The following is a 27,858-nucleotide window of genomic DNA, read 5'->3' as shown; positions in this document are numbered from 1 at the left end:
AGCACCATCAGTACCCGGGATGGTTTTATCAAAAATTTTTTTTTCGTTCACCTGACCCACAGATTTAAACTCACATTTCCTAAACTTTAAAAGTAGCAGTTTTCCAAAGGACTAAACCAACAAAAAAGCAGAATCAGACCTATACATACAGAGAATAAACTGAGGGTTGCCAGAGAGAAGGGCTGGGGAAATGGGCAGAACGGGTGAAGGGGAGCAGGAGTCACAGGCGTCCAGTTCCGGAGAAGGGCACCGCGGAGGGAACAGGGCCAATGCTATTGTCATAGTGCTGTATGGGGACTGACAGTAGGTACACCTGTGGCAAGCACAGCATTAAGCCACAGAGAAACTGGACCGCTATGTCGTACACCTGAAATTAATGTAATACTGTATGTCAACTCTACTCAAGTAAGACAATTTTTAAAAGACCACAGCAGTTTTTGTCAGTACGTGGTTTAAGGAAATCTCTCCTTAGTGGTGACTTTGTGGAAGTGACTCAAGGATAAGGAGGCCTGACTGGGGACAGTGGCTGGACGCAGATTATGGGAAGAACAGATGGGCAGCAGGTGGCAGGCGGGGCTGTGAGCCGGTTCCCTCTGTCTGTCCTTGGGCTAGCCCTACCCCTTCCCGAGCCTCATTTTCCCCATCTGCACAACAAGGGGTTGTTTTCCCAGCTCTGGCCCATGGCTGTGGTTCTGGGATACGCCTGAGCTCTGGTACTGCGGGTGTTGAGAGGGGATAGGGCCCGCTGCCTGCAGACAGTCTGGGTACCAGGGGATGGCTCACGTGGGGTCGTTGGCCAAGTTCAGGAAGAGGCAGACATTCCCCATGGAGCCGTTCTGCTCGAAGTCAGACTTGAAGAACCTGGCTGTCTCCATGTTCACCTGGACACACAGCAGGGATGGTTGGAGTTAGGGGTTGTCTCTGCAGCCTAAGGGCAGGGGCCTTGGCCCCTCCCATCTCTTCTCAGTAAAGCCTATTGACTAATAGTCCTTGGGATGACCTAGAACTTGAAAAGGCAGAGGCTGGGTTTGCTCTCCCCAGGTCCCCAAAGAGAAGTTCAGATTTCTTCAGGTTGAGCTCTGCTCAGTGCCATCCCAACCCCTCACTCAGCCAGCTGCTTCCCTGCTAAACCCCTCCTTGGGCCCTCTGAGGGCCCCATGGTATCCCCTCCCTGAAGCGGTCTTCCCAAATTCCCTGGCTTCTTCCTTCTCTAGGCCACCCTGGGCTCATCTGATAGCTGCCACATCCTCTGGAATGCACTGACGGACACACTGTCCTCGTCAGTGAACCACGCCCTTCAGTCATATTCTTGCTTCTCCCACCAGATAGGCCTGGACACCAGTAGCTTCTCAGGGAGAAGGATTATGCCTCCTTTATCGTATCAGGCAGAGCCAGAGTCTGAAAAGACAAGACTGCCTGCTCACAGCTTCCAGAACTTGCCAATCTGCCCTGCTTCTCTTACCCCCATGGCCGCAAAGACAATGGCAAAGTTGTCGTCATGATAATCCAGCACAGCCTTGGACTTCTTCACCAGCCCAGCCTGGCGGCAGATCTGGGCAGCAATCTGGGGTGGGGTGGATTGGAAGGAAGGGTGTCAGAGCCAAAGCCAGGATCCCAGCCCACTGACCATCACGGAGGATGACAGCTAGAGCAATTTCCAGTCCTTCCTCCTGCAAAGGCCTTTGATGAGAGGGATCCAAGGCCAGAAAGATGAAAGGGTTCCCCCAGGTCCTATAGCCTTCCTCATGGTGCTTGAAGACCCCCTTGGGGCCCCTGAGGAGATCTTCTGCAGCCCTGAGTCCATCAGCTGCCAGAGGACAGCTACCAGTCTGGACGGTGATGACCCCCGCATGGCTAGTCCCTGCCTGTTTGCCTCAGAAGACCCTCCTCACTGGCCACCAGTCCTGGCCTCTGCTCTGTGTCTTCCTCTTGGTCACATCTGCAGGACCCCGCAGGTCTCACCTCATTGTGGGGGAGCCCGGCTGCTGAGAAGATGGGGATCTTCTGACCACGGGCAATGCTGTTCATGACGTCAATGGGAGAGATGCCCGTCTGAATCATCTCCTCGGGGTAGATGCGGTCATGGGGGTTGATGGGCTGGCCTGGGAGAAGGCGATCATGGACCCACGCTTGAGGGTTCAAGTCCATCCCTGCCAGCCCCCAACGCTACCCCAGACTCCAGAGCAGCACTACTGAACAGAATTTTCTGTGATATTGAGTATGTGTTCTAACTACACTGCCAGGTCCAGTAGCCCTGGTCACACCTGACTAGTGAGCATGTGAAAGGTGGTTTTGAAATGCAAGTGTATTGCACTTGAATTAGTTTGTATCTCAATAGCCACGGCCCACTGCCCCCTTGGACAGTGCCACCTGGCCTATTAGAAGCAGCAGGCAGGGGGGCACTCAGGCCAAGGCCCCCAAGGCTAAGCAGGGGTCATGTGTGCCTTCGAAGGAATGGAGGGTGGCCTGGAGAGCTCCTCCCTGAGGAGATGTGTGTTCTGGGCTCTGCCTCTGATTTGCTGAGTGGTTGGGGGCCAGCCGCAGACCACTGTGGTGCCTCCATCTCATCCTCAGAACGGACAGGAGTGGAGGACTCGGGATGGCCTTGGGGCTGTGTCTCCTTCTGCAAGCCAGCCCAGGGGCCTCTGAGGGGCAGGGACAGGGCACTGGACGGCAGGAGAGTGAGGGTCTTGGGGCACCCATGGAACTTTGCACCTGATGATGCACTGAAAGGAATGGGACACAAAGGGCACTATTTCAGGCTCTCTGGCAGATTTGGGGACAGAGAGGCCTCTGCAATTCTCAATGCACACCTGATCTGCCTGGCAGTCTAACCAGCTTGCGGTTGAGCCCTGGCCCATCGCCTCTGGCCTGTGTCTGGGGCAGAACTTCCGAGGGCAAGGTGGCAGAGGCGATGGCGGGGAGTGAGGAAGGTGATTGGGGACTGGGTCCCGAAAGCTGTCCAGAGCCTCTCTCTGGTGACTCACCATTGATATCCAGGAAGTCCTCTGCCATGACCATTGGCCCCTTGTCAATGGGCTTGCCGGAGCCGTTGAAGACGCGACCTGAGGGTGGGGAAGGGAGTTGGGGGATGCTCAGGGCCAGCCCTGGGTCTCCGTCACTGCTGCTCACCCTCCACACCACCACTGCCTCCCACTGGCCCCTCATGTCCCTCTCCCATCAGCCCTCAGTTACCCAGAGAGAGCTGGCTACAGTGACTGTTTCCTTGGGGATCTTCCCTCCTCTCCCGGAAATCTTTACAGGTGAGGCGCTAGCCCAGGAAATTACTCTAATGGAGGGTTTTAGAGCTAGAAAGAGGAGAGGGCCAGGTATGGCAGATCTTGGGAGAAAACTGGGGGTGGGGGGTCTGTGCTCTGTTTCAGCCTAACCCAAATAGACGTCTACCTACTGTGCCCCTAGTTGACTGAACCTGCCTTCCTCATTCACGAACATCTGTATGACTGGCCCTGAGCTAGAGTTGGGGGATCAGAGAGAAAAGACACACCTCTGACCTCAAAGAGCTCACAGGGAGGCAGACAGACAAAGAGGAAAGGACAACAAAGTGTGCTAAGTGTGCGGTCACGGAAGCTGGGCCGGGAGGACAGAGGAGCACCCCCCCATCTCCCCTGCCCCCATCCTCACCCAGCATGTCTTCTGACACGGGAGTCCGTAGGATGTCCCCTGTGAATTCACAGGTGGTCTTCTGGGCATCGATGCCAGAGGTTCCTTCAAACACCTATGGGACAAGAGGTTAGTTACTCTAATAAGGGTCTTGCTGGGGAGAATGGGGCCTTCCATTCTAGGCTCCCTCTGTGCCCAGCTCTGGGCAAGACGCTCTTGGGAAAATAGGACTTTCCTGCCTTTGGAGCCTATTAAGGTAGTTGGGCACTTTGCAGGTCCGTTCATTTATTCAGTCGGGCAACATCGCCCTGACACCACTTACCTGAACAATTGCCTTGGTCCCAGACACCTCAAGCACCTGCCCGCTTCTCTGAGTGCCATCGGGGAGGGTGAAGTTGACGATCTCAGCGTACTGTGCGAACTGGCAGGAGGGGAGAGCAGCCCAGAGCGGAGGTGAGACCAGAGGTGAAGTCCCTGTCTCCCCCCATCCCGCCTTGACCCAGTCTCAAGCTTCTGTCTCCCCTTTTGTGACTAGGCACTATTAGGTGAACTTGAAGGGCTGGAGGTGGGACATTCGGGTTCTGTTTGGAAGGCAGTACACCTGGATGGGTAGAGCACTGACTTCAGAGTTAAAGACCAGGGTTAGAACTGAAGCTCTGAAGCTTAGAAGCTGTGTGACCTTGTGAAGTTACTTCACATCTCTGAGTATTACTTTCTTCATCTTTCAAACTTCAGAGGGCTTCTGTGGGGAGAAATGAGCCACGTGAAGTCATTAGCTGGTGCCCAGGACCTGTAACAACTCAATAAAATGTAATCACTACTACAGCTGTTTAGGTCCCATGGACAGCACTGTTGTCTCTGCCCCTATGGACTGATGGCGGACACACTGGCACAGTGTGTCCTGGGCTGCCAGGTGTCCCCTCGTACGAGTGGCCGTCTTTTCCTAGCCACTGGGCTGGGGCTGATTCACGTGTCGTCCTCACAGGTTTCAGGAATAAAAAGTCAGGCAATCACTTCTCTTTTGGTTATGAGCAACTATAGTTATCTCTTCTTATCCATTTGAAAAGAACCAGGCTAGTATCAGGAATCTATAAAGAGCTCTTACAGCTCAACAATAAAAATAAAAATACCAGAACTTTAGGGGCGCCTGGGTGGCTCAGTGGGTTAAAGCCTCTGCCTTCAGCTCGGGTCATGGTCTCGGGGTCCTGGGATCAAACCCCGCATCAGGCTCTCTGCTCAGCGGGGAGCCTGCTTCCTCCTCTCTCTCTCTGCCTGCCTCTCTGACTACTTCTGATCTGTCAAATGAATAAAAATCTTTAAAAAAAAATTTACAAACACCAGAACTTTAAAACGAGCAAAGGTTCTAAATGGACATTTCTCCAAAAAAGATACACAAATGATCAAGAAGCCCCTAAGATGCTCATCCCTCGCCATTGAAGAAACACAGATCAAAACCACGACGAGATGCCAGGTCCCACTTGTGAATGTGGCTGAAGTCCGAGGGACTACAGTGTGGTTGAGGGTGTGGAGAAATCGGACCCCTCAAGATGGTGCAGCCTCTTTGGAAAACACTCTGGCGCTTCTCAAAGGGCTAAACAGAGAGATACATATGACCCAGCAAGTCCACTGGCCCAAGAGAAATGAAAACCTGACCACACAAAAATTTGTGTATGACTGTATACGAATGTTCACATACAAGTAGCAGCCTTGTTCATAGTAGCCCCAAGGTGGAAACAACCCAAATGTCCACAGACGGTGAATGGAGAAACAGAAGATGGCGTATTTGTACCACAGAGTATTATCAGCCTTAAAAACGAACGCAATACTGATCCTTTGAAAACACGGATGAACCTTGGAAACACGCTAAGTAGGCGAAAGATGCCAGAAACAACAGGTCACGAGTTATATGATTCCATTGAATACAAAGTGTCTGAAATAATCTGATCCATAAAGACAGAAAGATTAGGGGCTGCGCGGGGCTGGAAGGATGACTGGGGGTGACAACAGGTAGAAAATCTTCTGGAGCTGATGAAAATGTTCTGGAATCAGACAGTGGTGATAGTTGTACAGCTCTGTGTATGTCCTAAAAACCACTGAATTGTGTGCTTTAAAAGAAGGAAGTTTAGGGGCGCCTGGGTGGTTCAGTCATTGGGTGTCTGCCTTCAGCTCAGGTCATGATCCCAGCGTCCTGGGATCAAGCCCTGCATCAGGCTCCCTGCTCAGTGGGAAGCCTGCTTCTACCTCTCGCACTTCCCCTGTGTTCCCTCTCTCATTGTGTCTCTCTCTGTCAAATAAATAAATAAAATCTTAAAAAAAAAAGGAGTTTATATGAATTATAATTTTAAAAAAACAATAAGGCTGTCCTTCCAGGACCACAGGGAAGTAGATTGAGCAGGTTGGGCAGGTGGAGGTCTGCGTCAAGGGAGTCTCACATCCCGTGCAGTCTGTGCATGCTCCAGGAGCCAGGGTCCTGGTCTTTCTCTACTTCCTGAAGAGGCTACAAGCTGAGGCAGGAGAGCTGGGCTGGGAGAGCAGAACCTCCCCATTGACACCGACTTCAGCTCTTGCCAGCCCCAGAGACCTAAGCCCTGCCTGTACCTTCTTCCAGGGGAGGTTCTGGAGGGAGGTTCCCTCACCTTGCTTGCTTGGTGATTGAGTTACTTTGGGGAGTAAGTCAGAATCAGAATCTAGTAAAAACAAACGGTAATGCCCCTCGTATTCTGAAAGGTTAAAGTACTCCACTAAATTACTTCTTGGACAGCAGAGGGACTCAGAACTGACAAGCTAGATGAAATGGAAAAGAATGAAAAAGGATATCCCTTTGTGCCACGACCTCTAGAATAAATTGGGCTGTACTATGTTTTCTGACCATAATCAAAACAAGTTAGAAATCAAAAACAAAAAGATGGTTAGACAAACTTCATAGATTTGGAAATCTCAAAACCTAATGTAGAAGAACACAGAATTAGAAAATATTAAGCACTAAGCAATAATGAAAAACTGTATATCGATATATATGTGATGCATCTAAACTTTATTTTTTAAAGATTTTATTTATTTACTTGAGAGAGAGAGCATGAGAAGGGAGAAGGTAAGACGGAGAAGCAGACTCTCTGCGAAGCTGGGAGCCCGATGCAGGACTCGATCCCAGGACTCAAGGATCATGACCTGAGCCGAAGGCAGTGGCTTAACCCACTGAGCCACCCAGACGCCCCTAAAGTTCATCTTTTAAAAAAGATTTCTTTATTTATTTTAGAGAGAAAGCCAGGGGGAGGGGCTAAGGGAGAGAGAGAGAATCTCAAGCAGCCTTCACATTGAGCACAGAGCCGGATATGAGGCTTGATCTCAAGATCCTGAGATTAGGGCCCTGAGGTCATGACCTGGGCTGAAACCGAAAGTCAGGTGCTTAACCAACTGCTCCAGGTGCCCCACATTTAAGCTTTAAACACTTATGTTAGAAAAGAAAAAAACAGTAAGTTTAAGAGTATGCAACATGAAAAGTGAGAAAAAAAAGAACAGCATTAAAATCCCCAAGAAGGGGCACCTGGGTGGCTCAGTGGGTTAAGCCTCTGCCTTCGGCTCAGGCCATGATCCCAGGGTCTTGGGATCGAGCCCCACATCGGGCTCTCTGCTCAGCGGGGAGCCTGCCCCGCCTTCCGCTCTCTCTGCTTGCCTCTCTACCTACTTGTGATCTCTCTCTGTAAAATAAATAAATAAAATCTTTAAAAAAAAAATCCCCAAGAAAGTAGGATGGGGGGTGGGGAAAAGAGGTGATGGGGATTAAGGAGGGCACCTGTGATGAGCACCTGTGATGTACGGAAGTGTGAATCACTATGTTGTAACACAACACTATGTTAACTAATGGGAACTAAAAAAAAATTTATATATATATATATATATATTAGAAGAAATAATAAAAGGTCAGAAATCATTAACACGGAGAGCAAATATACAACAAGGCAGATTAAGAACCAAATTGGGGGACGCCTGGGTGGCTCAGTTGGTTAAGCAGCTGCCTTCGGCTCAGGTCATGATCCCAGCGTCCTGGGATCGAGTCCCACATCAGGCTCCTTGCTCCGCAGGGAGCCTGCTTCTCCCTCTGACTCTTCCTTCCACTCTGTCTGCCTGTGCTCGCTCTCACTCACTCTCTCTCTGACAAATAAATAAATAAAATCTTTAAAAAAAAAAAAAAAAGAACCAAATTGGTTCGTTGAAAGCCTAGTAAAATAGACTGATAAAATAAACTGATGAAGAAAGAGCAAAGACATAAATAATTGTTGGAGTAAAAATGTCAAACCAGCTACACTAATAATATTCAAAAGGAATAAAAAGGAATTGCGAAGAACCGTATGCCATAAAGCTCAGAACTTAGATGAAAGGAACAAAGTCTTAGAAGAATAAAACTCGGGGCACCTGGGTGGCTCAGTGGGTTAAAGCCTCTGCCATTGGCTCGGGTCATGATCCCAGGGTCCTGGGATCGAGCCCCACATCGGGCTCTCTGCTCGGCAGGGAGCCTGCTTCCTCCTCTCTCTCTGCCTGCCTCTCTGCCTACTTGTGATCTCTGTCTGTCAAATAAATACATAAAATCTTAAAAAAAAGAGAGAGAGAATAAAACTCAAACCAAAACCAACTAGAAACCAAACAGAAAGCTGGAATAGTCCTACAGTCTTTAAGATATTACATAAATAGTGTAAAATCTTTCACAAAGGAAACACGAGTCCCACGTAGTTTCACAAGTAAGTTCTGACAAAGCACAAATAATTTGAAACTTACTTGAGCTCTTCAAAAGACTAATGGAAAAGGGATGGTCTTTTACCTAATTTTATGAGGTAAGGATAACCCCAATACAAAATAAGATAATGAAGAGGAAATTTTAGGCAATCTCGCTTATGAATATATATACAAAAGTCCTATGCAAAATACTAACAAACCAAATCCAGCAAAGTAAAAAAAAAAAAAAAAAAAGTCAAATTACAAACCAAATAATAAAAGAAAGATTAAAAAACCAAAAAATAAAGACACACACACACACAAAAGTTAAAAAGACCAAGTTGGAATTATTCTGACAATTCAAGGTTAGTCTAATATTAGAAATCTGATAATGTAACTAATTTACCTAATTAATGATTTGCAGGATTAAAAAATAAAAAAACGCTGTGATCATCTTAACATTCCAGAAAAAGGTTTAAAAAACTATCCATGATTAAAAACAAAAACTTTGAAGATTAAATAATCACGATTAAATATCGTGATTATTATAAATAATCACGATTAAATATCCACGATTAAAGAACAAAACTACTCTTTGAAAATGGAGAATAAAAGGAAAATTCCTTAACTCCAAAAAGCATCCTCAAAAAAAAAAAAAAGCTGCTGATAACATACTCTGATGTAACATATAAGACAGTCCCTTTAAAATTAGGAGCAGGGGCGCCTGGGTGGCTCAGTTGGTTAGGCAACTGTCTTCAGCTAGGGTCATGATCCTGGAGACCTGGGATCAGGTTCCCTGCTCGGCATGGAGTCTGCTTCTCCTGCTGACCTCTCCTCCTGCTCTCTCTCTCTCTATCTCAAATAAATAAAGTCTGAAAATAAAATAAATAAAATAAAATAAAATTAGAAGCGGGGGTGCCTGGGTGGCTCAGTGGGTTAGGCCGCTGCCTTCGGCTCAGGTCATGATCTCAGGATCCTGGGATCGAGTCCCGTGTCGGGCTCTCTGCTCAGCAGGGAGCCTGCTTCCCTCTCTCTCTGTCTCCCTGCCTGTCTCTCTGCCTACTGTGATCTCACTCTGTCAAATAAATAAATAAAATCTTTAAAAAAAAAAATTAGGAGCAAAACAGGGGCGTCTGGGGGGCTCAGTCGATTAAGGATCTGCCTTCTGCCCAGGCCATGCTCTCTGGGTCCTGAGACTGAGTTCCGCACTGGCTCCCTGTTCAATGGGCAGCCTCCCTCTCCCTCCACCCCTCCTTGCCCCATGCCCCACTTGTGTTCTCTCTTCTTTGCTCTGCTCTTCTCTCTCAAAGAGGAATAATCAGCTTGTGTTTTTAATGACTCTATTTGTATTTTCCCAAGAATTTTCTCTAGTGTAATATCTGCTGGGATAATAATTTTAAAAAATTCAGATCCTTCAAAATAAATAAATAAATAAATAAATAATTTCTTTTTAGAAAATTAGGAGCAAAACAACGACTGCTATCATCGTTCTATTCAGTATTACATTCGAAGAACCAGCCAATATAATATAATGAACAGAGGTGCCTGGATGGCTCAGGGGGTTAAAGCCTCTGCCTTTGGCTCAGGTCATGATCTCAGGGTCCTGGGATCAAGCCCCGAATCGGGATCTCTGCTTGGCCGGGAGCCTGCTTCCCCTCCGCCCCCGCCTGCCTCTCTGTCTACTTGTGATCTCTGTCAAATAAATAAATAATATAATGAACGGAAAGAAACACTAGAAGGCAATGAAACTATAAAATAGAAAATTTCCCAAACCTCAAATGTAGTAAAGATAGGACCCCCCCCAAAAAAAGTAGATTGGTTTCTCTTATAGATGCAGAAATTATAAACTATTAGCCAGTCAAATCAAACAGTATATTAAATAAACAATGAGGTATGATCAAACAGGGCTCATCAAAAGAATGTAAACCCAGATAAATCAATCTTGGGAATTTGTCAACATTTGACAATACATAGTTCATAATAATAGGGAGGTTTTTTTGTAAACACAAATTAAAAAAGAAACCCTACAGAATTATGTAAATAGAAACCCAAAAGTCTTTTGATAAAATTTGGCAGTGTTTTTTGTTTTTAATCTTGTTTATTTATTTGTCAGAGAGAGAACACAAGCAGGGGAAGCAGCAGGCAGAGGAAGAAGGAGACTCCCCCCTCATCCCAGCAAGAAGTCCGGATGTGGGACTTGATCCCAGAACCCTGAGATCACGACCTGAGCAGAAGGCAGAGGCTTAACCCACTGAGCCACCCAGGCACCCCCCACTTTTATTTCTAATAAAACCAGTAACACCCAGAGATGCCCATATTGCTGTCGTTACTTAATATTGTTTTGGAAATTATGGTTTATACAAGAAAACCCAAAAAAGAGAAATTAAAAGTATACTATAATAAACATAAGTGGAGAATGCTTCATTAAAAAAAAAAAAAGAGATAGTGAGAGAGGAGACTGTATTCTTCAGAAAAGTCAGAGAAAGGCTGTGGGAATGTTCTAGGTTAAAGGAGGCTGCAGAGACGTGACCACTAAAGGCAAAACCTGACCTCAGGCTGGATCCTCTGCTGGAGGCCAGAAAATGCTATAAAAGATTTCATTAGAGCAGCTGGTAAACTGGAATAGATGGTTGATCAGATAAATGCATCTGTGTAAATTTCAGAAGTTGGTAACCACTGTTGTTATGCAAGAAAACATCCTTATTCTTTAATCCTTATTCTTTAATAAACACTGGAGTTTGGGGGGATAACTTACCCTTAAAAGATCTAGGCAAAAATTATGTGTGCGTGCCCTCGCGCGCGCACGCACACACATACACACACGTAGAGCAAAAGACAGAACAAATGGAGTAAAATGTTAACAACTGTGTATATAGACGTTCCTGATACTATTTTTATGTTTGTGAGTTTTTATAAATTTGAAATTGTTTCAAAATCACAAGTAAAATTAAAGCGTCCCAATGGAAAAAGAGGCAGAATTCCCTTCATTTCGGATGATACTGTATATCTAGAAAAACCCAAGAGGCTCTCTAGTTAAAAAATAAAACCCCCAGAATTAATGAGAGAAGTTGGAAGCTGTATACAAGGTAAATACATAAAAATCAATCTTTTTACCATTGTGTGTCAATATACTTTAGTTTTAAAAAAAATCCTTTTTTCCTATTCCAGCCATAAACGGATAAGGAACTGGAGAAAAATGTTCAATCCACAATAGGGTCCAAACCCACACAATATCTGGAAATAAATTTGGCAAGAGAGGTACAAGAGAATAATAAAATCTTGGTGAAGGACATCGAACAAGCCCTGAACAAATGGAGAACAATACTATTGTCCAAGACAGAATGACTCACTGTCATAAAAATATCAATCTTTTTCAAAAGTATATAAATTATATGCATTCCCAATGGATTCTTGTTTCTTCTAGAATTTAATAAAATCATTTTAAAAATTCATTTAAGTGTCTGACAATATCCAAAAATAGTTGTGGAAAAGATCATAGTGGAGAACTTGCCTTAGCAGACGTGAAAACGTGCTCTGGGGGTGGGGGGTGGGAGGTGGGAGGTTGGGTGAGCCTGGTGGTGGGTATTATGGAGGGCACGTATTGCATGGAGCACTGGGTGTGGTGCATAAACAGTGAATTCTGGAACACTAAAAAGAAATTTTAAAAATAAACAAAAAGTTTTAAAAAAGTGAAAAATGAAAGAAATTATCTGGGATAATTCAGAGATCGGATTTAGATCAACATGTGTTAACTTTTATTTGTATGAATTATAGTACTATATTAGCTATTAAAAAAAAATGTGCTCTGAAGCTACGGAAGTCACAGGGTTAAGTATCGGGGTGGGGAAGACGGACAGATCAGTGGGGCAGATCCGAGTCCAGAAACAGATCCCAGGTTTTAGAAGACTGTTGTAGAACAAACAGGGCACATTACTTCACAGGGAAAAATGGAATTTACTGAATAAATGGTACCAACAGAACCGGTATCTACTTAGAAGATACCCACATCATAAACACACATATGTTCCAGGAATATGTAAAACCTTTACATATAAAGCTAAGATGAACAAAATACTAGAAGAGCCTTTCTTCTTCCCTATTCTTAGCTTTTCAAGAAAAGCTGGGCAAGAGAGATGTCTTTGAGTAAGGTAAGAAATCTGGAAGCCATAAATGTAAAAATAGAGATACTTGACCCTAGGGACTCCTGGGTGGCTCAGTGGGTTAAGCAGTTAAGCACCTGCCTTCCACCTCAGTTATGGTCCCAGAGTCCTGGGATCGAGCCCCACATCAGGGCTCTCTCTCTCTCCCTGCTCATGCTGTCTCTTGTGCGTGCTCTCTCTTTCTCAAATAAATAAATAAAATCTTAATTTAAAAAATGCAAACAATAAACAAGGAGCTTCCATAACTCAAAAGGCCAATCTCAATATGTAGGAAGATGTCATCAAGGAGAAAGTGAAATCCAAACAGATAAAAAGACTCTCATATATAAATTAAAAAAAAAAAGATAGTATTATTCTCATTGATTGGACAGGCAAAATTCCAAGACAGAACATGTTGGGGGCTGGCACGGATGCTGGAAAGTGAGTCCTCTAGCACAGGGGAGACAGGAATGTGAATCCCCACAATCCTGCTGAGCTGGCAATGTGATCCCCAAATCTTCAGTATCTATTTAAAAATCTATTTTTTAAAGATCTTATTTATTAATTTGACAGAGAGAGACACAGCAAGAGAGGGAACACAAGCAAGGGGAGTGGGAGGGGGAGAGGCAGGCTCCCCGAGGAGCAGAGAGCCTATTGTGTGGCTTGATTCCAGGACCCTGAGATCATGACCTGAGACAAGGCAGACGCCTAAGGGCTGAGCCACGCAGGTGCCCCTAAAATCTATTTTTAAATCAATATACATTTCGAAGCAGCAATTTCATTTTGGGGGATCTACCTTACAGCAATCAAGGCACCAGTCCGAAAGGGATGTGTTTAGCTGTACTATCTGTAATAGCAAAGCCTGGAAACACACGGAACGTCTGCCACTGAGTCCATCACGGAACGTCCAGGCTCCGGGCTGCTCTCAGGAAGGACGCTACTGACACCGGGGGAATCCCTGACATGTTTTTAAGAGACGGGCACCAACATAAAGCGCCAACGTGCACGCTATTTGCCTCTTAGCAGCAGAATCTTCACCTTGGTTGTCTCAAGAAGCTGGGGATAAAAGAGGATAGGGACAGTTAACTTTTCTTTTCTCTCACCGCTTACAAGCAGCATGTTTTTTATTTTTGGTTTATTATTTATTTATTTATTTATTTTTGTAATTAAAAAGTAATTGGGGATGTTCAAGTGCTGTGCGACTGGTCATCACCATCCTAACTATATTAAGTCCCCCGCTCGACCTAACATAGGGACCTTAAGGGTTGGGTGGGGTGGGTGGCTCAATTTCCTAAAGGGGTGTGAGGAGGCGGGGCACCCCTGCGGGCCTGGGAGGGTGGAACTTGAGACCGGAGCGTTTGCTGCTTTGACGGTCACTGGAGGAAGCTCCCGATCGGGCCCCTCCTCGTCCTGCGACGCGGACGCCAGGAAAGCGACCTCGTTCTCCCCCAAACCACCCACCCCTCGGAGTGGGGCTGCTGGGAGAGCAGGGCTCGCCCCGGGAGGAAGGCGCGGAGGTCGGCGGGCAGCTCCGATCCAGCGGTCTTTGGCTTGTCAACCACAAGAGGGCGCCCAAGAGCCAGGGCTGGGACGCCCCGGGACGGACGTTAACTCACGTCCTGGTTTTCCAAGGCTGTTCTGTGAGTCAGTCTCCGTCCGAGGCAGCCTTGCCTGCTGGGATGTTAACCTCTGGAGGAAAACTGCCTGGCAGAGGGCAGGCCAAGGCGGGCCCAAAAGAAAGGAGGCCACGAGCCCGATAAATAACCAGACAGCCAGGTGATAATAAGTCATCCCTGTTCATGTGGGTTTATGAGAGTGAGGGAAGGCAGAGGAGAGGAGAACAGAGAGGGGCGGTGTCCTGTGTGTCCCTGAGAGATGACATCCATGAAATAAGAGGAAACGAACTGTAGGGAGCAGAAAGACTGCAGTCAGACACCGGGAAGAATGGTCAGGACCATCACACCCCGTCATGGAGGATGTGGTCTGGAATCCTCTAGGAAGAGAATACCAGGCTCCACGGTGTGTGTCTGCCTGAGTTATTTGTGGTGGGCAGGGGTGGTCACAGCCCGTTAGAACAGGGGAGGGCAGGGGGAGGATTCCAGGGTATGATGATGACTTTTTACTCAAAGGAGCCCCATTTCAGAGCCTGATTCTCTCAACTCCCACTCTGGGTCCCTAGGAAGACTGGGGGGGGGGGATGGTTTAAGGCCATCTTCATCCTCTGCTGGGGATTCTGCTGAGTTCTCAGCCATCCAGGGCTCAGGCAGAGAGGAGCTGCTGCCCACACTCCTGCACTCCTCAAAATGGGAAGTTCTTAGCAAGCCTGGCAAGACTTGTTTGAGAAAGCCCTGGCCTTGAATCCTTTCCTTCTGACGATGTCCAGGGCAGTTTGGGAAAAGCCCTCTTTGGAAACTGTCTTCAGAGCTGATACACATACTTCTGAAAGCTTTTTCCTTTACAAGTTGGGAAGTAGCCACAGACATTTGGAACCAAGTCTGGTGGATGAGGCTTTCTTCAAATCTCAATAAAGATTGGTCTGCATCAAAACACAGCAGTTGGAAGATTTCTAGAGCACTGAATCGTCTAACGTGGTCCCCAGCCAAGCAGCAGCAGCAGCAGTACCTGGGAACTTGTCAGAAATGCAGATTCTTGGGCCTTAACCTCAGACTGCTGAATCAGAACTTTGGGTTGGGACCCAAAGAATCATTCCAAGGGATTCTCATGCATGCTCAAGTTCAAAAACCACTGCTCTAGTAAAATCTCTTTAATGAAACCCAGACAGGTGGCTGTCCGCTAACCTGACTCCTCTTTAAGGCTTGCACAACCTGTGTGTGACTGTTTGAGATCAGGGCTAGGAGTGTGGATGTTTAGTAATCTGGGGAGGGGGGTGCTTTTTAAAGTCTACACTCAGGGGTTTAGCCTTTAGGATTTTTTAGTTTCCACTCAGACCTCCAAAAATCAGATGAAAACTGTGGAAGCTAACTCTAGTAAAATGCACAGGCACATGGATACACGACTTCAAAGGTTTGCATACAATTTCAAGGCCCTTATTCCCTGGGCTGAGATCTACACAAAATTCTTCCCCCCACAAGCATTTTTCCTTTTGAGAAGGATGGAAGCCTAAGTGTCATCGCAGGCGTGGCTCGATTTGGGCAGCAGGTGGCGCTGCAGAGGAGGAATTGTGGCATTTTGCCCAAGGAAATGGGAAAGGGGAAGGGGGTGCAGAATCCAAAGAGGGGTATATAAAGCTGTCTTCTCCATCTCCTGAACTTATGAGACTATATATAACTGCTTCTTTTTCTTCCCTCTGCAAGTCCAGGGTCCTCTGGGTGTCTCCATCACCCACTTACTCTGTTCTAAGAGTTACAGATGCATGAAACAGTCACAGAGTCACAGGTCTGGGGATCTATCTCGTTTCCTAGTCTAGCCCCATTTAACGGTCGGGAGAGCGGATGGCTGTACAGGTACTGACTCTCCGTACCGTGCGAGGGGGCAGCAGATGGCACCAACTGCCTAATCAGGCGTATCAGCATTTCTGCCTCTCAGGCAGAGCTAGGGCTACCGTTCTCAAGGAGGAATAATAAAAATAACATTTATCTGATTTGATCCTCACAACAACTCTCTGACCATTTACTAGATGAGGAAACCACCATTCACAAGTCGAAACAGATGCTTCTGGAAACTTCAGGGAGCATCACATCACCCTGAAGGGCTTTTAGAGACTGATTTCTGCATCCCCCCGCCCCCAATACCTCAGAGTTTCTGATCCTGTCAGTCTGGGGTAGGAGCTTGAGAATCCATATTTCTTTCTTTCTTTTTTTTTTTTTTAAGAGTATTTATTTATTTATTTGGCAGACAGAGATTACAAGTAGGCAGAGAGGCAGGCAGAGAGAGAGGGAGAAGCAGGCTCCCTGCTGAGCAGAGAGCCGGATGTGGGGCTCGATCCCAGGACCCTGGAATCATGACCTGAGCCAAAGGCAGAGGCTTTAACCCACTGAGCCACCCAGGTGCCTCCAGAATCTGTATTTCTAACAAGTCCTCAGGTAGTACTGATGCTGCTGATCTCGAATTGACAGGTAGCTAGTAGGAAGGGTGGGCTAGGGAGTCTGAGTCAGACTGCGAGGGGGGGGCGCCCCACCGTCACATGCACACACATAAGCACTCCATCACACTCCCTCCCACAGCCTCCCCAAGGTTAGTGGGTCAGATGGGAAGGTCTGAAAAACAAAAACCAAAAACCAAAAAACAGGGAGGTCTGTATGAACTCGGAATCCGGTTTCCGGGAATGAGAGGGTCAGATTTAGTTATTCTAACACTTACTCGTTCATGCCTCTCATTCATGTACTCACCCTTCCTTTGAGCAAACTGAGCACCCGCAATGGACTGGGTGCAGGGTGGGGCTCCAGGGACATAGGAGTAATGTGCAATGGGAGGGACACTGTGGAGGCAGTGAGAGGACATGTGGCCGGGTGGTGCTCAAATGGCTTGACAGAGCTGCCCAGGGGACAGTACGAAGAGGGAGAGGAGGCACAGGCTCATTGCCCAGAGACCTGGGCGAGACATCTAGAAGTGACCTCTCAGCCAGTCCTAGGGGTAAGTCAGAGGAAGGTATGGGGGAAAAGTAGCTGGAGAGGCAGAGGGAAGATATGAGCAAAGGCCTAAAGACATCAAATGGCAGCTCCATGCAGAGAGGAGGGGAAGTGGCCTGAGAGCCGAGCGGTGTGCAGGAGCCCTGACAGAATGTAGGGCCTGTAAGGTGAAGGCACTGGGAGTTCTAGAGGAGTCTGAAGCAGGGAGATGAAGGGGTTCAGGCTGCAGGGGGAAACATGGGGGACAGGAGGGCCCCACGCTGGGGGCTCAGAGGCCATGGCCAAATCAGGGAGTGCTGGGGTGGGAGACTGCTCAAAGATCATTGGCAATGAGGGACTGGGCAGGAAAGGATGACTCCAGGGTGGCACCAGTTTCCCAGTCTGGGGTGGGGGACATGCAGTGGGAGCCTGGGAACTGTTTGGTGGAAAGGGGACAGCAGAGTGATCTCATACCTTGACAGGGCCCTTGATGGGTTAAGAATCCCCAACCCCCGGGCACCTGGGTGGCTCAGTCTTAGTTAAGCGTCTGCCTTTGGCTCAGGTCATGCTCCCAGGGTCCTGGGATCAAGCCCCATATCGGGCTCCCTGCTTGGCTTCTCCCGCTCCTGCTTCCCCCTAGCTTGTGTTTCCTCTCTCGCTATCTCCGTCTGTCATAAATAAATAAAATCTTAAAATAAATAAATAAAATCTTAATAAATAAATAAAATAAACAAATAAAATCTTAAAAAAAAAAAAATCCCCAACCCCAGATTCAAAACGCTGTCTGTCTCTGCCAGGGTCTTGCCATTCCCCGGGGGACACAAAGGAGCCAACATCCCATTTCCTTCCGGGAGACCCACTTTATGTCCCACTCACAGCACAGCTGGTTCCCAGGCTGAGATATTCCAAAAGCCTCTGAAAACCTTGAGCTCTGGACAAGAGTTAGCTGGCATTGCCCCTCTGCCTTCTGTTCCTTTGAAAGGATGCAGCTGATGGAAGCAAGGTCAACACAACCATCACACTGCCAAAGGAAGAGGCACGACAGCCTAGCTCCTTGGCAGTAGGTGTGGGTCCCTGAAGGCCCAGAGAGGCAATGGGGGTGCACTGAAAATGCAGGAAGGGAAACCAGGGTGGCTGGGGAGAGAGCTGGGGAGGAAGAATGTGGGGACGGGTGACAGGGAATTAGAAGGGACAAGCGGGCCCACAGGATTTGGCCTTGGGGCCTGGGAAGAAATAGAAGTCTTACCTTGACCTGGTCCAGCACCACCAGGGGCCCATTGACGCTGCACACAGTCCTGTAGGCTGGGGGGAGGGGTGGGGGTGGGTGAGGGTCTCACACCCAGGCACACACACACACACACACACACACACAGAGGCATCCTCTGCTTTCCCTCCCTGTGTGCACCACCCCCACCCCCTTCCCAGTCTGGGCTGTCAGGGTCATTAGCTGTGACAGGGCCAGCCACCATTGCTGTAAGGGTCATGCCCCTGCCCGCAGTGCCCCCCGCTGGCTTGGACACCTGCAGGAGGCTGGGGGAGGGCCAGGGCAAGGGCAGAGGCCCCTCAGAGTCCTCTCCTCCCCCTCAGCCATCCAGAAGTCTTTCTTATCTTGAGGCTGCTTCCCCTCCGGCCTCAGCCCCCATCCTACCCACCCCCTCCTCTCTGACCCACAGCATTTTCCAAAAGCTTCTGGCCCCCAGCTAGAGAGGATGAGTGAACTGCCCTCTGTGGCCCTCTGGGATCACTCGACACTGACTGAGCACTGTGCCTGCGCGCCTGCGCACACGTGCACCTGTACGCCCGTGCACCTGTGCGCCTGCGTGGGGGTGGTGGGGGCTGGTGCAGGCACTGATGAGAAGAATCAACCAGGGTCCCTGCCTTGTCATGAGGCCTTGCCAGGGAGGGTCCTGGACAACCTGGGCTCCCTGGATGCCTGTGGGGGAGGGGAAAGAATGACAAAGAAGGAGGAAGAAGAGGAACATCCCAGTCCTAGTGGCTGGAGAAAACCAAAAATGGGGACATGAGCTCAGCTTACAGGGAGCCTCTAACTCCAGTGTTGGGGACCCCAATAGGAGAGCCACAGACAGCCAGACAGGAAGCCTATCTCGCTTCTGCTGGAGGCTAGCTGGGAACCCCTGGGGTTTTCCCTCACCCATGACCCTGGGATATACATCTCTTCCCTGTGAAGCACCAGTGGGACAGCTGAGATGAGGGACCCTGGCGAGGCAGGATGGTCAGAGTGTCTGTAAGGTCACGGGAGCACTCACAGTTTGGAAGAACCCTGTTCTAACCCTCTTCTCAAAAGGGGAGTAGAATGGGGGTGAAAAGCCTATTCCAGGGTCATCCAGCATGCTCGTGGCAGAGCTGGGGCTGGGATCCCAGTCTGTGCTTCCCATCAGACCACACTGGCTCCCAGCCACTTGCCCTCATGCTTCTGTGCAAGCCCGGTGCCAAGTCACCAAGTCACCCCACACCAAGAGAAACTCAATGCCCCCATGTCAAGCCCTCCCCAGTCTGGGGCTCAGTGGTCACACTGGGACTTGGGCTAGAGAGACCAGCTGGGCAAGGCTCTTCTGAGCTTAGAGACTGCTAGGAAAACTCAAGAACAGGAGGGCACAAGAAGACCCTTTCTTTTGGGCTTGGCCCTGGAGTGGCGGGAACTCCTTCAGCTTCCTCTGGAAGAGGGGAGAAAGGATCCAACCTTTCCTCTTAGACCCACCTTTCCTGGCCCCAGGGTCCAGGCTCCAGGATGACTGCTGTCTAGGGGAAATGGCCAGTGCCTCCTCCTCTGTTGGCCCTCCCATCAAGCAAGCTCTGGTATCTCCCATCTTACTTTTTTTAAAAGATCTTATTTATTTGAGAGAGACTGAGCAAGCAGCAGAGCACATGAGCAGGGGGAGAAGTAGAAGGAGAGAGAGAAGCAGACTCCCCTGGGGGCAGGAAGCCCAAGTAGGAACTCAATCCCAGGACCGTGGGATCATGCTTGGAGCCCAAGGCAGATGCTTTTAACCGACTGAGCCACCCAGGTGCCCCTGGAATCTCCCATCTCAAGAACCACTGCCTCGGCCCCAGTCCCTGCACTGCTGGGTGACCCTCACAGCCCAACTTCTGGCTCCATTGCTGACTTTCTTCGCCCACCTTTCTCCCTCCTCCTGCATTATCCAGTGAGGCTTCTCTCTAGGCCACCCCAAGGGACCAGGCAGAGCAGACCAGAGCCTGATTTTAGAAAGCCCTGGGAAGAGCTGGCCTCCCGTTGGCCCTATAGCGAAAATACCAGACTGGCCCAAAGGGCTGAGATGGCTGAAGCAACTTGCAGAGTGGGTGGGCTGGGGTGGGGAGGGGCTCAAGGTCCACAAAGCCCCAGGGAACTCTTTCCAATTCTGCCTCTGAGTCTAGTCTTTCAACTTCCTCCCTTCCATTTCACAGCTTCTTTCTGGGAAACCAGTCTGGTGGAAATCCCCACAGAGCTACCTCGGGGAGGGCACCTGAGGTAGGGAAAGCAGTGGTAAGCAGCTGGGAGCAGCTCAGAGGGCCCTGGGTTGGGTGCCCAGTGTGTGGTCTGTAAGCCCCCAGCTCATCCCACCAGCCTGGGCCATAAACCAGCTTACTGGGTTTCCAGAGGCACTGGTCTCGCGCTCTCTCTCGGGGTTTCTAAATGCTTGCTAGGTGAGTCCACCCTCCACAGGCTGGGCCCTTTGGCTGCAGAAAAGCCACTCTGGCTGTTCAGCATGGCTTTTCATATCCCACAACACCCAGCCCCTAACTTAGTTCTACAGCCCCCTGGCTCTGCTCCCCACTGAAGTTCCACAGCCCTCAGGGGACACCCTGGATAGAGGGTGTCCTCTTCTCCAGCCTGTGGTCCTTAATGAGATGGGTCATGTCTCTGCCCTCAGACCAGAGCTCTGTTGCCTCCCAGGTCAGACTGGAGCCTATCTTTCCTTAGAGGCTATCTAGTCTGGACACAGCCAAAGTGGGGGCCGGGCCAATGGTGTCCTTGACAGAAGCTGGGTTTTTTGTGTGTACCCACTCCCAGCTGATTGTGGACCACGGAGGCCCAGAGGTTGGCTGATTTCTCCTGGGGCACACCACACATCAGACAGCATCCTGTGGCACTGCCCCCAGCCTTGGCACCTACTTCTCAACCTTGGTGAGGTGCAGGGGGGTGGGTAGTGCTGGAGGCAGGGGGCTGGCCCGGAAGACCTCTGAGGGGCACTCCCTCAATAGGCCTTCCTGAGACTTTGCAGAAACTCCCTCCCTCCACTCTTCCCCTCCCCTTCTCCATTGTCCTAGCTGACACTTCGGGTAGCACTTAGGGCCACAGGCTTGGAGCCCCTCCCTGCCCCCATCTCCCCTCGGCCTTCCCGGTCAAAGGCTCAGCGGGGCTCCGTGCAGCCCACTAATTAGGGCCAGCCCAGCCACACCTGCAGCGTCCTGGGAGAGGGCTGAGCCAGTCGCCCAGGCGTGAGGCTGGGGTGGGGGCAAGCCCGGGGCAGCAGGTCCCGAACCTCCTCCCTGATCCCCTCCTGAGGGATTAGCAGAAGGAGGGCAAGGGGCTGGAAGCCCAGGCTTCTTAGAATCAGTCCAGGACCAGCCGGGTGGAACTCTTTCAGTGTGACCTCTCTGGCCTTTCCATTGAGGAAACTGAGTCAGGCGGCAAAGCTGGAGGTTTGGCACTCCAGCCTCTGGGTGATCTGACCCGGCTCTACCCCTCCAGCTGGGCTGACAGCCTGTGGGTCCAAGCTTTGCTCCTGCGGCACCCTGCCCCCCTGCTTCCCCCCACGCCCCCAGGCCCTGCCTAGCATCTTCTGCCCCATGCAACAGGAAAATAATCCTTGCCACCTCCTCCCCTTGGGGAAAGAGCTCTAGCTCTCAGGGAGGCAAATGGTCCCTTCTGAACCAGGGCACATATTGTTGGGATTCCCTTCCCATTCAAGTCTACCCTGCCCCCACCTTTCTGGCTCATTCCCTCAGCCACTGCAGTGGAATCACCCTTAAGGCCTCAGGCCTGTTGGTCCCTCTCCTCCTCCAGGAAGCCTTCTCTTGGACTCACCCCACCCATGGCCGAGGAAGCCCTGAGGCTGGAAGCCAGTTGCCCCATCCCTGTCCTTCTGGTCCCCCACCTTTCCTCCTAGGCTCCTTCTATCTTTACATAAAGTTCTACTGCCCAGAAATCCAGAGTCCTCTGGGGTCAGAGGCCAGGCTGGGGGAGATGGGCAGAGAGACACAGGAGACCTGCCTCAGTGACCTGAGCGAACAGCTATAGTTCTGCACAAGCCCTCTCCCCCCCACACACCCTCCTCCTCCAATCCCCCTCCACAACCTTCAGGCAGGAAACCCCTCAGGCCCCAGAGGAGAAGGGGGATGGGAATTGGAGAAAGCTGTGGTCACAGAAGCACACTGAAGAATCAGATCTGATCCTGGGTTGGGGAGGCTGTCAGTGGGGCAGGGGCTGGCCCCTGGGGGGTACCCTATAGGACACTGGTGTGCAGCCTTTGTCACTGCAGGTACAGTGCAGGAACAACTTTAATGCTGGTGGGGAGAAGAGCCAGTGGGGTGGAGGGTGGAGGGGCTCCCCCTCAGCAGAACCTTGTCTCCAGGTCAGCTGTTGGGTGTGACACATTCACCTGGGTGGGGGCCCCGTGAAGGGACACACAAACAGACACCGAGGGTACTGCCACCCCTGGGTCCCAGCCTGGGTCACATCTCCTGGGTGTTTCTCTGTACCAGGCCTTGTTGACTCTAAATAAGGTGCGGGCCGGAGGGAACCGGCTGGAGGGAGCCCTGGGGTGAGGTGGCACCTGTCTGGGTCCCTGGGAAGGCACCCTGCAAGGAAGGGTAGTTGGGGGAGGAGCTCAGATCTCCACCAGGCCTGGGCTCCGGACCCAAGTGGGGGGGCCGGCTGGGGTATTTTCCGGCCTTCATGACCCCTGCTTTGCCCCAGGGGGTATCAAGGCCTCAGCGCTTCCCGGTTCCTGGGTGCCTCCACAGGGCTGGGCCTGCAGGGCCTCCTTGCTAAATCTGGCCCCGCTCAGTTTCTCCTCTGCAGGAATGTGCTCCACCCCTCAGTGCCTGCCTCAGGCCCTTGGAGGTGCCTGCACACCCCCTGCTGTGTTCCTCCGCATGGGGCCTAACCACACTGCACTTGGTCTGTTCTGGGTGGCTGCCAGCCCCATTCAACGCAGACCTGGCTGCCCCGTCGGGCGGCTCCTCCCCCTGCGGCCTGGGTAACAGCAGACAGAGGGCGGGAGGCTGTGCTGGGCCAGCTTCTCTGTTCACATGCCCTGGCCCTGGCGGGAGCCTCCAGCTCTCCGTGGCCCGTCCTGGCCAAGCCGGTTTATGCCAGTGAGCTGGGCTGTCTGAGAACCTGAGAATTGGAGAATGACCTTGGCAAGGAGAGATGTAGCCGGTACCCCCATTGGTCCTCAGAGCCTTACTGGTTTCTGTGTCCCAGATATCTGGACACACCTCGGGGTGGCCCCCTCTGAGTCCTGCAAGGGCATACACTGGGCTGTCCCTACACAGACATTTGACATCACCTGCCCATGTACCCACATTCTCCCCATGAGCACGCACACGCGTGCACGGACCCACACGTTCGCGCTGAACCCACAAGCGTGCACACACACTGTCCCACATTTCCTCACTCTGATCACACCCATCTGCAAGCGGTCACACACATATTTACGCCCATCCCCACCTAAGTGAAGGTGGGAGCACACAAGTACCCAGGCACGCACCTTGCCCTGGGTTAGACTCACAGACACCTTCCCCAAAATGCACGCATGACATGTACCTGCAGACACAACACGTAGTGGCACATATGTCCCCACCGCGAGAAAGCACACACAGCCTGCCCTGCCACACACATTCCCTGAGAACACCTGATGGTACATTTCCTTGTGCTGAATGTCCTGGTGCACACGCACAACGCCCCCCCCCAACACACACCGATTCACACAAAGCATGTATCACAAACACACACTCTTGGGGCAGTGGGGAGCTCTCTCTGGACTTGGGGTCTCAGTACAGGGTAAGGGAGATGACTGAGAGTTTCCTGCAAGTTTCCTGCCTTCTCCTGTTGAGTAGCCTGGGCTGGGGACCCCATCCCCCAGCTGCAGAGATGGTCCCTTGTCGGGGGTGGCCCATGGTGTCACTCTGTTGGACCGAGAGCCCCCTAGATCTTCCTCTGCCTCAGATCCTCCTCTTTCCCTGAGCCTAAGAAGCAGAACCACCCAGCAGCGCCCACCCCCACCCCCCTGAGGGGATTGTACTCACTGACACGGGGGTGGGTGATGTAGTTTCTGGTGACCGCTTGCATATGTTCTCGGGCTGTGCCCAGGTCACAGCCACTGCCAGGGACTCCCCCGGGCCTACTGTCTACCCTCATGGCCATGGCGAGGCGGCTGGCTGGGAGCTGAGGACAGGAGCCTGCTGTGGCGAATGCAACACTTGAGGCCCAGCTGGAGCTGGAGGAGCTGGAGAGGGCGGCTCAGACTGCCCCAGAGGCCACCCCTCCCCTCACCAGTCCCCTCCTCCCTGAGTTGACTGTAAACAGGGAAACCGGCCTCTGGTCCAGAAGCTCTTCCGGATCTGGGAGGGGATGTAAGCCAATGGCCAGCAGCAGCTGCCAGGAGGGTAGCAGTGCAGGGGTATGGCTGGCCTTCTAACCTCTGAATCTGGGTGTCCGTTTGCCCCTAGTCTGTGGCCAGTGTGAACTCCGCTCTTCCCCTTGCTCCAGACCACATCTCCTCCTGGTCTCCACACCACATGCACTTTCTGGCAGGCTGCTCTCTCCACACATCTCTTCCTCACTGTCTCCCCATTCTTGTGCCAGCTTCAGGGCCACTTCCTACAGGAAGCCTTCCCTGTAGGAAGGCTTCAGACACTCATCTGGTGTCTTTCCTTTGTCATGCCCTTTTGGAGAACTGTCTCTTATCACTGCCCCTAGACTCTGAGCCTCCAGAGAGCTGAGTTTGTGTCTCCTCCATCAGACTTTGGTCTCTTTAAGTCTTTCTGTCTCATAATACTGAGAGCTTTCTGGAAGCCGGGGCAAGTCTCCCTCCATTCATTCCTAGGACTGTCTTACCTTTTTATATTTCACCTGCTCAGTGTCATGCCACAGACCTATCCTGACATTTTTCAGCTCAGAGCAGAACGTACAAATGGAGGAATCCTCCTGGTATCTAGTGGCTTAAAGAGTCATGGGGTCACAGGCCTGCTGGACAAGTGAAGGTGGGCATGAGGTAGTGGCTCAATCCACTGAATGGAAGGTTTGCCCTGGTCACTCCCATGTTTCATTCCAGACTCAGGATGTCCAGCTGGCAAACTGTACCGCCAACGCAGAGGGAAGGGAGGAAGTTCGGTTGTCTGGGGACCCCTGTCCGGGTGACTCAGGCCAGCCAATCCAAAACCAAAATATGTCTTCCCCAGAGCAGACTAGGGCGGACCGGCTTAAGCTTTTCTTCCCCAAAGGTTAAAATCTCACCTCCAACCTCTGGCCTGAGGACCCACTTTGGGTCCCTGGTCCCTCTCTCAGAATTTCCATTCTTTCAACATCTCCTGGGGGTATGTGTGTGGTGGGGTACTTTGCAGAGGGGACCTTTGTGGTCATTGGCAACCCTGCAACCGGACTGCAGTGTGGTAGTTCCACAAAGCTCACCTAGGGGATACAATGACAGGTAACCATGCCCACACAGTACCCACATCCATTTCCTGCTCCCAATAGCAAACTTCGCTTATGGAAAATGCAACTACTGGGGGACACAGGGCGAAGGATACAAAGATTTCTTTGCAACCTGCTATAAATCCACAGCCACTGCCAAACAAAAAGTTAAACACAAGCATCTTACTTGAAGAAAAAGACCGTGGTAACCGTGGGGGTGGTGACTGTGGGGGTCGTGCACTCTGGGGCACGTGGGATCTTGCCTGGTTTTACCCTAACACTCTGGATCCTGATTCCGCCTTTCACTGTTTACCCCTCTTGGGGACTTAACATTTCCACCTCTTAGGTATTTCTGCTTCAAGGAGGAGCTTACAAAGAGCAATGTTTAACAAACCAATGCGTCAGTGTTGTCTTCTCGGGCTTTGGAATGCCCACGTGGGAGCTCTAATTGGGAGTAGGCCTGCAGTGCCTGTCCTCCCACACGTGTGGTACCTGATCCTTCCCTTAACTGTGAACATGGGTCCAGCTTCCACTGCCCCCCCCCCCCGTTAGAGCTCCCCAGGCTCAGCCCATTCTTCTTCCCAGTGAGAAGGAAAGAAGGGATTGAGGGCAGCGGTGGTGCTGTGGGGGCTCCGTTTCCCTTCTTGTCATTGTTTTCCTTTTATTTCCGTGAGAGGCACACACACGCACACTACACTCACACACACAAGCTGCGGGACCAAGGCGTTCCGGTGGACAGTCTCTGAGCTGGGGGGCTGGCGGGGCCAGACGCGTGCTGCCCCCGCGCTCTGGGAGCCGGGCTCCGGGGCAGCCCACGGGGCAGGGCAGGCAGGGACGGTGCCGTGCTTGGGGACTCAGTGTCACAGGGTGGTGGAGGCTTAAACATTGGCTTTCTTGCCACCTCCAGGGCTGCCCCTTCTCCTTTCCAGCCGGCTGTAGGGCTCAAAGGCTGAGGAGCTGAGTTCATAGCAGGCGGGCAGGTCCAGGACAGGAGCCGTGGAAAAGCAGAGCGCTGGTGGAGGGGGTGGCCGTGGCGGGGATGCCGAAGCCGAGGCCGAGGTCAATGGGTTGAGGCACGGGGAGGAGTTCCTGGGGTCACCCAGCGAGGTGGCCCTGTGGCCGGCAGGTGGGCCCAGTGGGCCAGGGGTCAGCGCCAGGAGGCTTGGGGCCCTGGGCACGGACAGCAGCCGGCCCTGCTCCAGCAGCCGCAGGATGTTGGAGGTGGCAAAGGCCTCGGAAGCCGAGGAGGACGCCCGCTTCTCCAGGTCTCTGCTCTGGTCTTTCTTCTGCTTGGTGCGGCGGTTCTGGAACCAGACCTTCACCTTGGGGCAGAGGGTGGGGAGGGGTGCCAGAAAGGGAGAGGGGACAGGTGAAGCAAAGAGGGGGTTGGTGGGAGGAGAGAAGGAGAGGGAGGACATGGAGGGCCAGGGAGTGGGGAGCGGGGGGGCAAGGGTGGAGCACAAGGGGGAGAGAAGAGCATCCAGAATGTCACTAAGGTCTTCCCACACCAGCCTGCTCGGGGTGAACCAGTAAGGGACCCACCCTCCAGATCATGGACATGGGGTGTGATCTAGAAGGTGGACACAGACTCCCAGTAGGCAGCATCTGTGGGCTCGCAGAGCACTCACCTTATAGGGAGGAGCATGGCCCGAGAAGGGGCCCGGGGAAGCATGGGGTCCCAGGCAGGGATCAGCTGCCAAGTGTGAGGACCATCCCACTGCTCCTGGTCTCGACCCCCACACTGCCTCTGAAGGGAGCTTTCTGTCCCCATCTGTGTGAACCTTTCTGCAGCCACCTCCCCCCTCATGCCCTATAAAGGCCGCCAGGCTTCCTAAGGCAACACCAGGTGTGACAGCATACAGAAGACTGCCAAGGGGGCTTCCAAGGGCCACACACTCAAACCTGGGGACGAAGAGGTGCCAAGTCCTCCACATCTAAGTGCAGCCACCAAAAGAAGGGCAGAGAGAGGGGCGCCTGGGTGGCTCAGTTGGTTGAGCGGCTCAGGTCATGATCCCGAACTTCCAGGAGCAAGTCTCGCATCGGGCTCCCAGCTCCTTGGGGAGTCTGCTTCTCCCTCTGACCTTCTCCTCTCTCATGCTCTCTCTCTCACTCATTCTCCCTCAAATAAATAAATAAAATCTTTTTAAAAGGGGGGGGG

At 51.2% G+C, this 27,858-nt stretch overlaps 2 protein-coding genes across 3 annotated transcripts in view; both read right to left on the bottom strand.

The window, feature by feature from the left end:
* ATP6V1B1 (ATPase H+ transporting V1 subunit B1) overlaps positions 1-24,555 on the bottom strand; it is a 29,367-nt gene extending 4,812 nt beyond the window's left edge. The window contains exons 1-8 of one of the 2 annotated variants that reach the window (XM_045078997.1): positions 24,314-24,555; positions 18,285-18,340; positions 3,944-4,042; positions 3,643-3,736; positions 2,988-3,065; positions 1,963-2,102; positions 1,463-1,564; positions 784-881 (exon numbers count right to left, since the gene is read on the bottom strand). In XM_045078997.1, the coding sequence (XP_044934932.1) occupies positions 784-881; positions 1,463-1,564; positions 1,963-2,102; positions 2,988-3,065; positions 3,643-3,736; positions 3,944-4,042; positions 18,285-18,340; positions 24,314-24,431 (785 nt within the window). In that variant the 5' untranslated portion in view covers positions 24,432-24,555. The remainder of the gene's footprint in view (positions 1-783; positions 882-1,462; positions 1,565-1,962; positions 2,103-2,987; positions 3,066-3,642; positions 3,737-3,943; positions 4,043-18,284; positions 18,341-24,313) is intronic. The other variant, XM_004742152.3, reaches the window with a different exon arrangement.
* A 1,776-nt stretch (positions 24,556-26,331) lies between these two features.
* The window catches only part of VAX2 (ventral anterior homeobox 2), a 28,824-nt gene continuing 27,297 nt past the window's right edge, over positions 26,332-27,858 (bottom strand). The window contains exon 3 of the mRNA XM_004742151.2: positions 26,332-27,022. Within this exon, the coding sequence (XP_004742208.1) occupies positions 26,579-27,022 (444 nt within the window). The 3' untranslated portion in view covers positions 26,332-26,578. The remainder of the gene's footprint in view (positions 27,023-27,858) is intronic.

Source organism: Mustela putorius, unplaced genomic scaffold (assembly GCF_011764305.1).
Source record: "Mustela putorius furo isolate JIRA1106 unplaced genomic scaffold, ASM1176430v1.1 tig00000281_pilon_pilon_pilon, whole genome shotgun sequence".
Classification (NCBI taxonomy): domain Eukaryota; kingdom Metazoa; phylum Chordata; class Mammalia; order Carnivora; family Mustelidae; genus Mustela; species Mustela putorius.
Note: the sequence above shows the minus strand (reverse complement) of the source record. Positions and strands in the feature narration are given on the sequence as shown.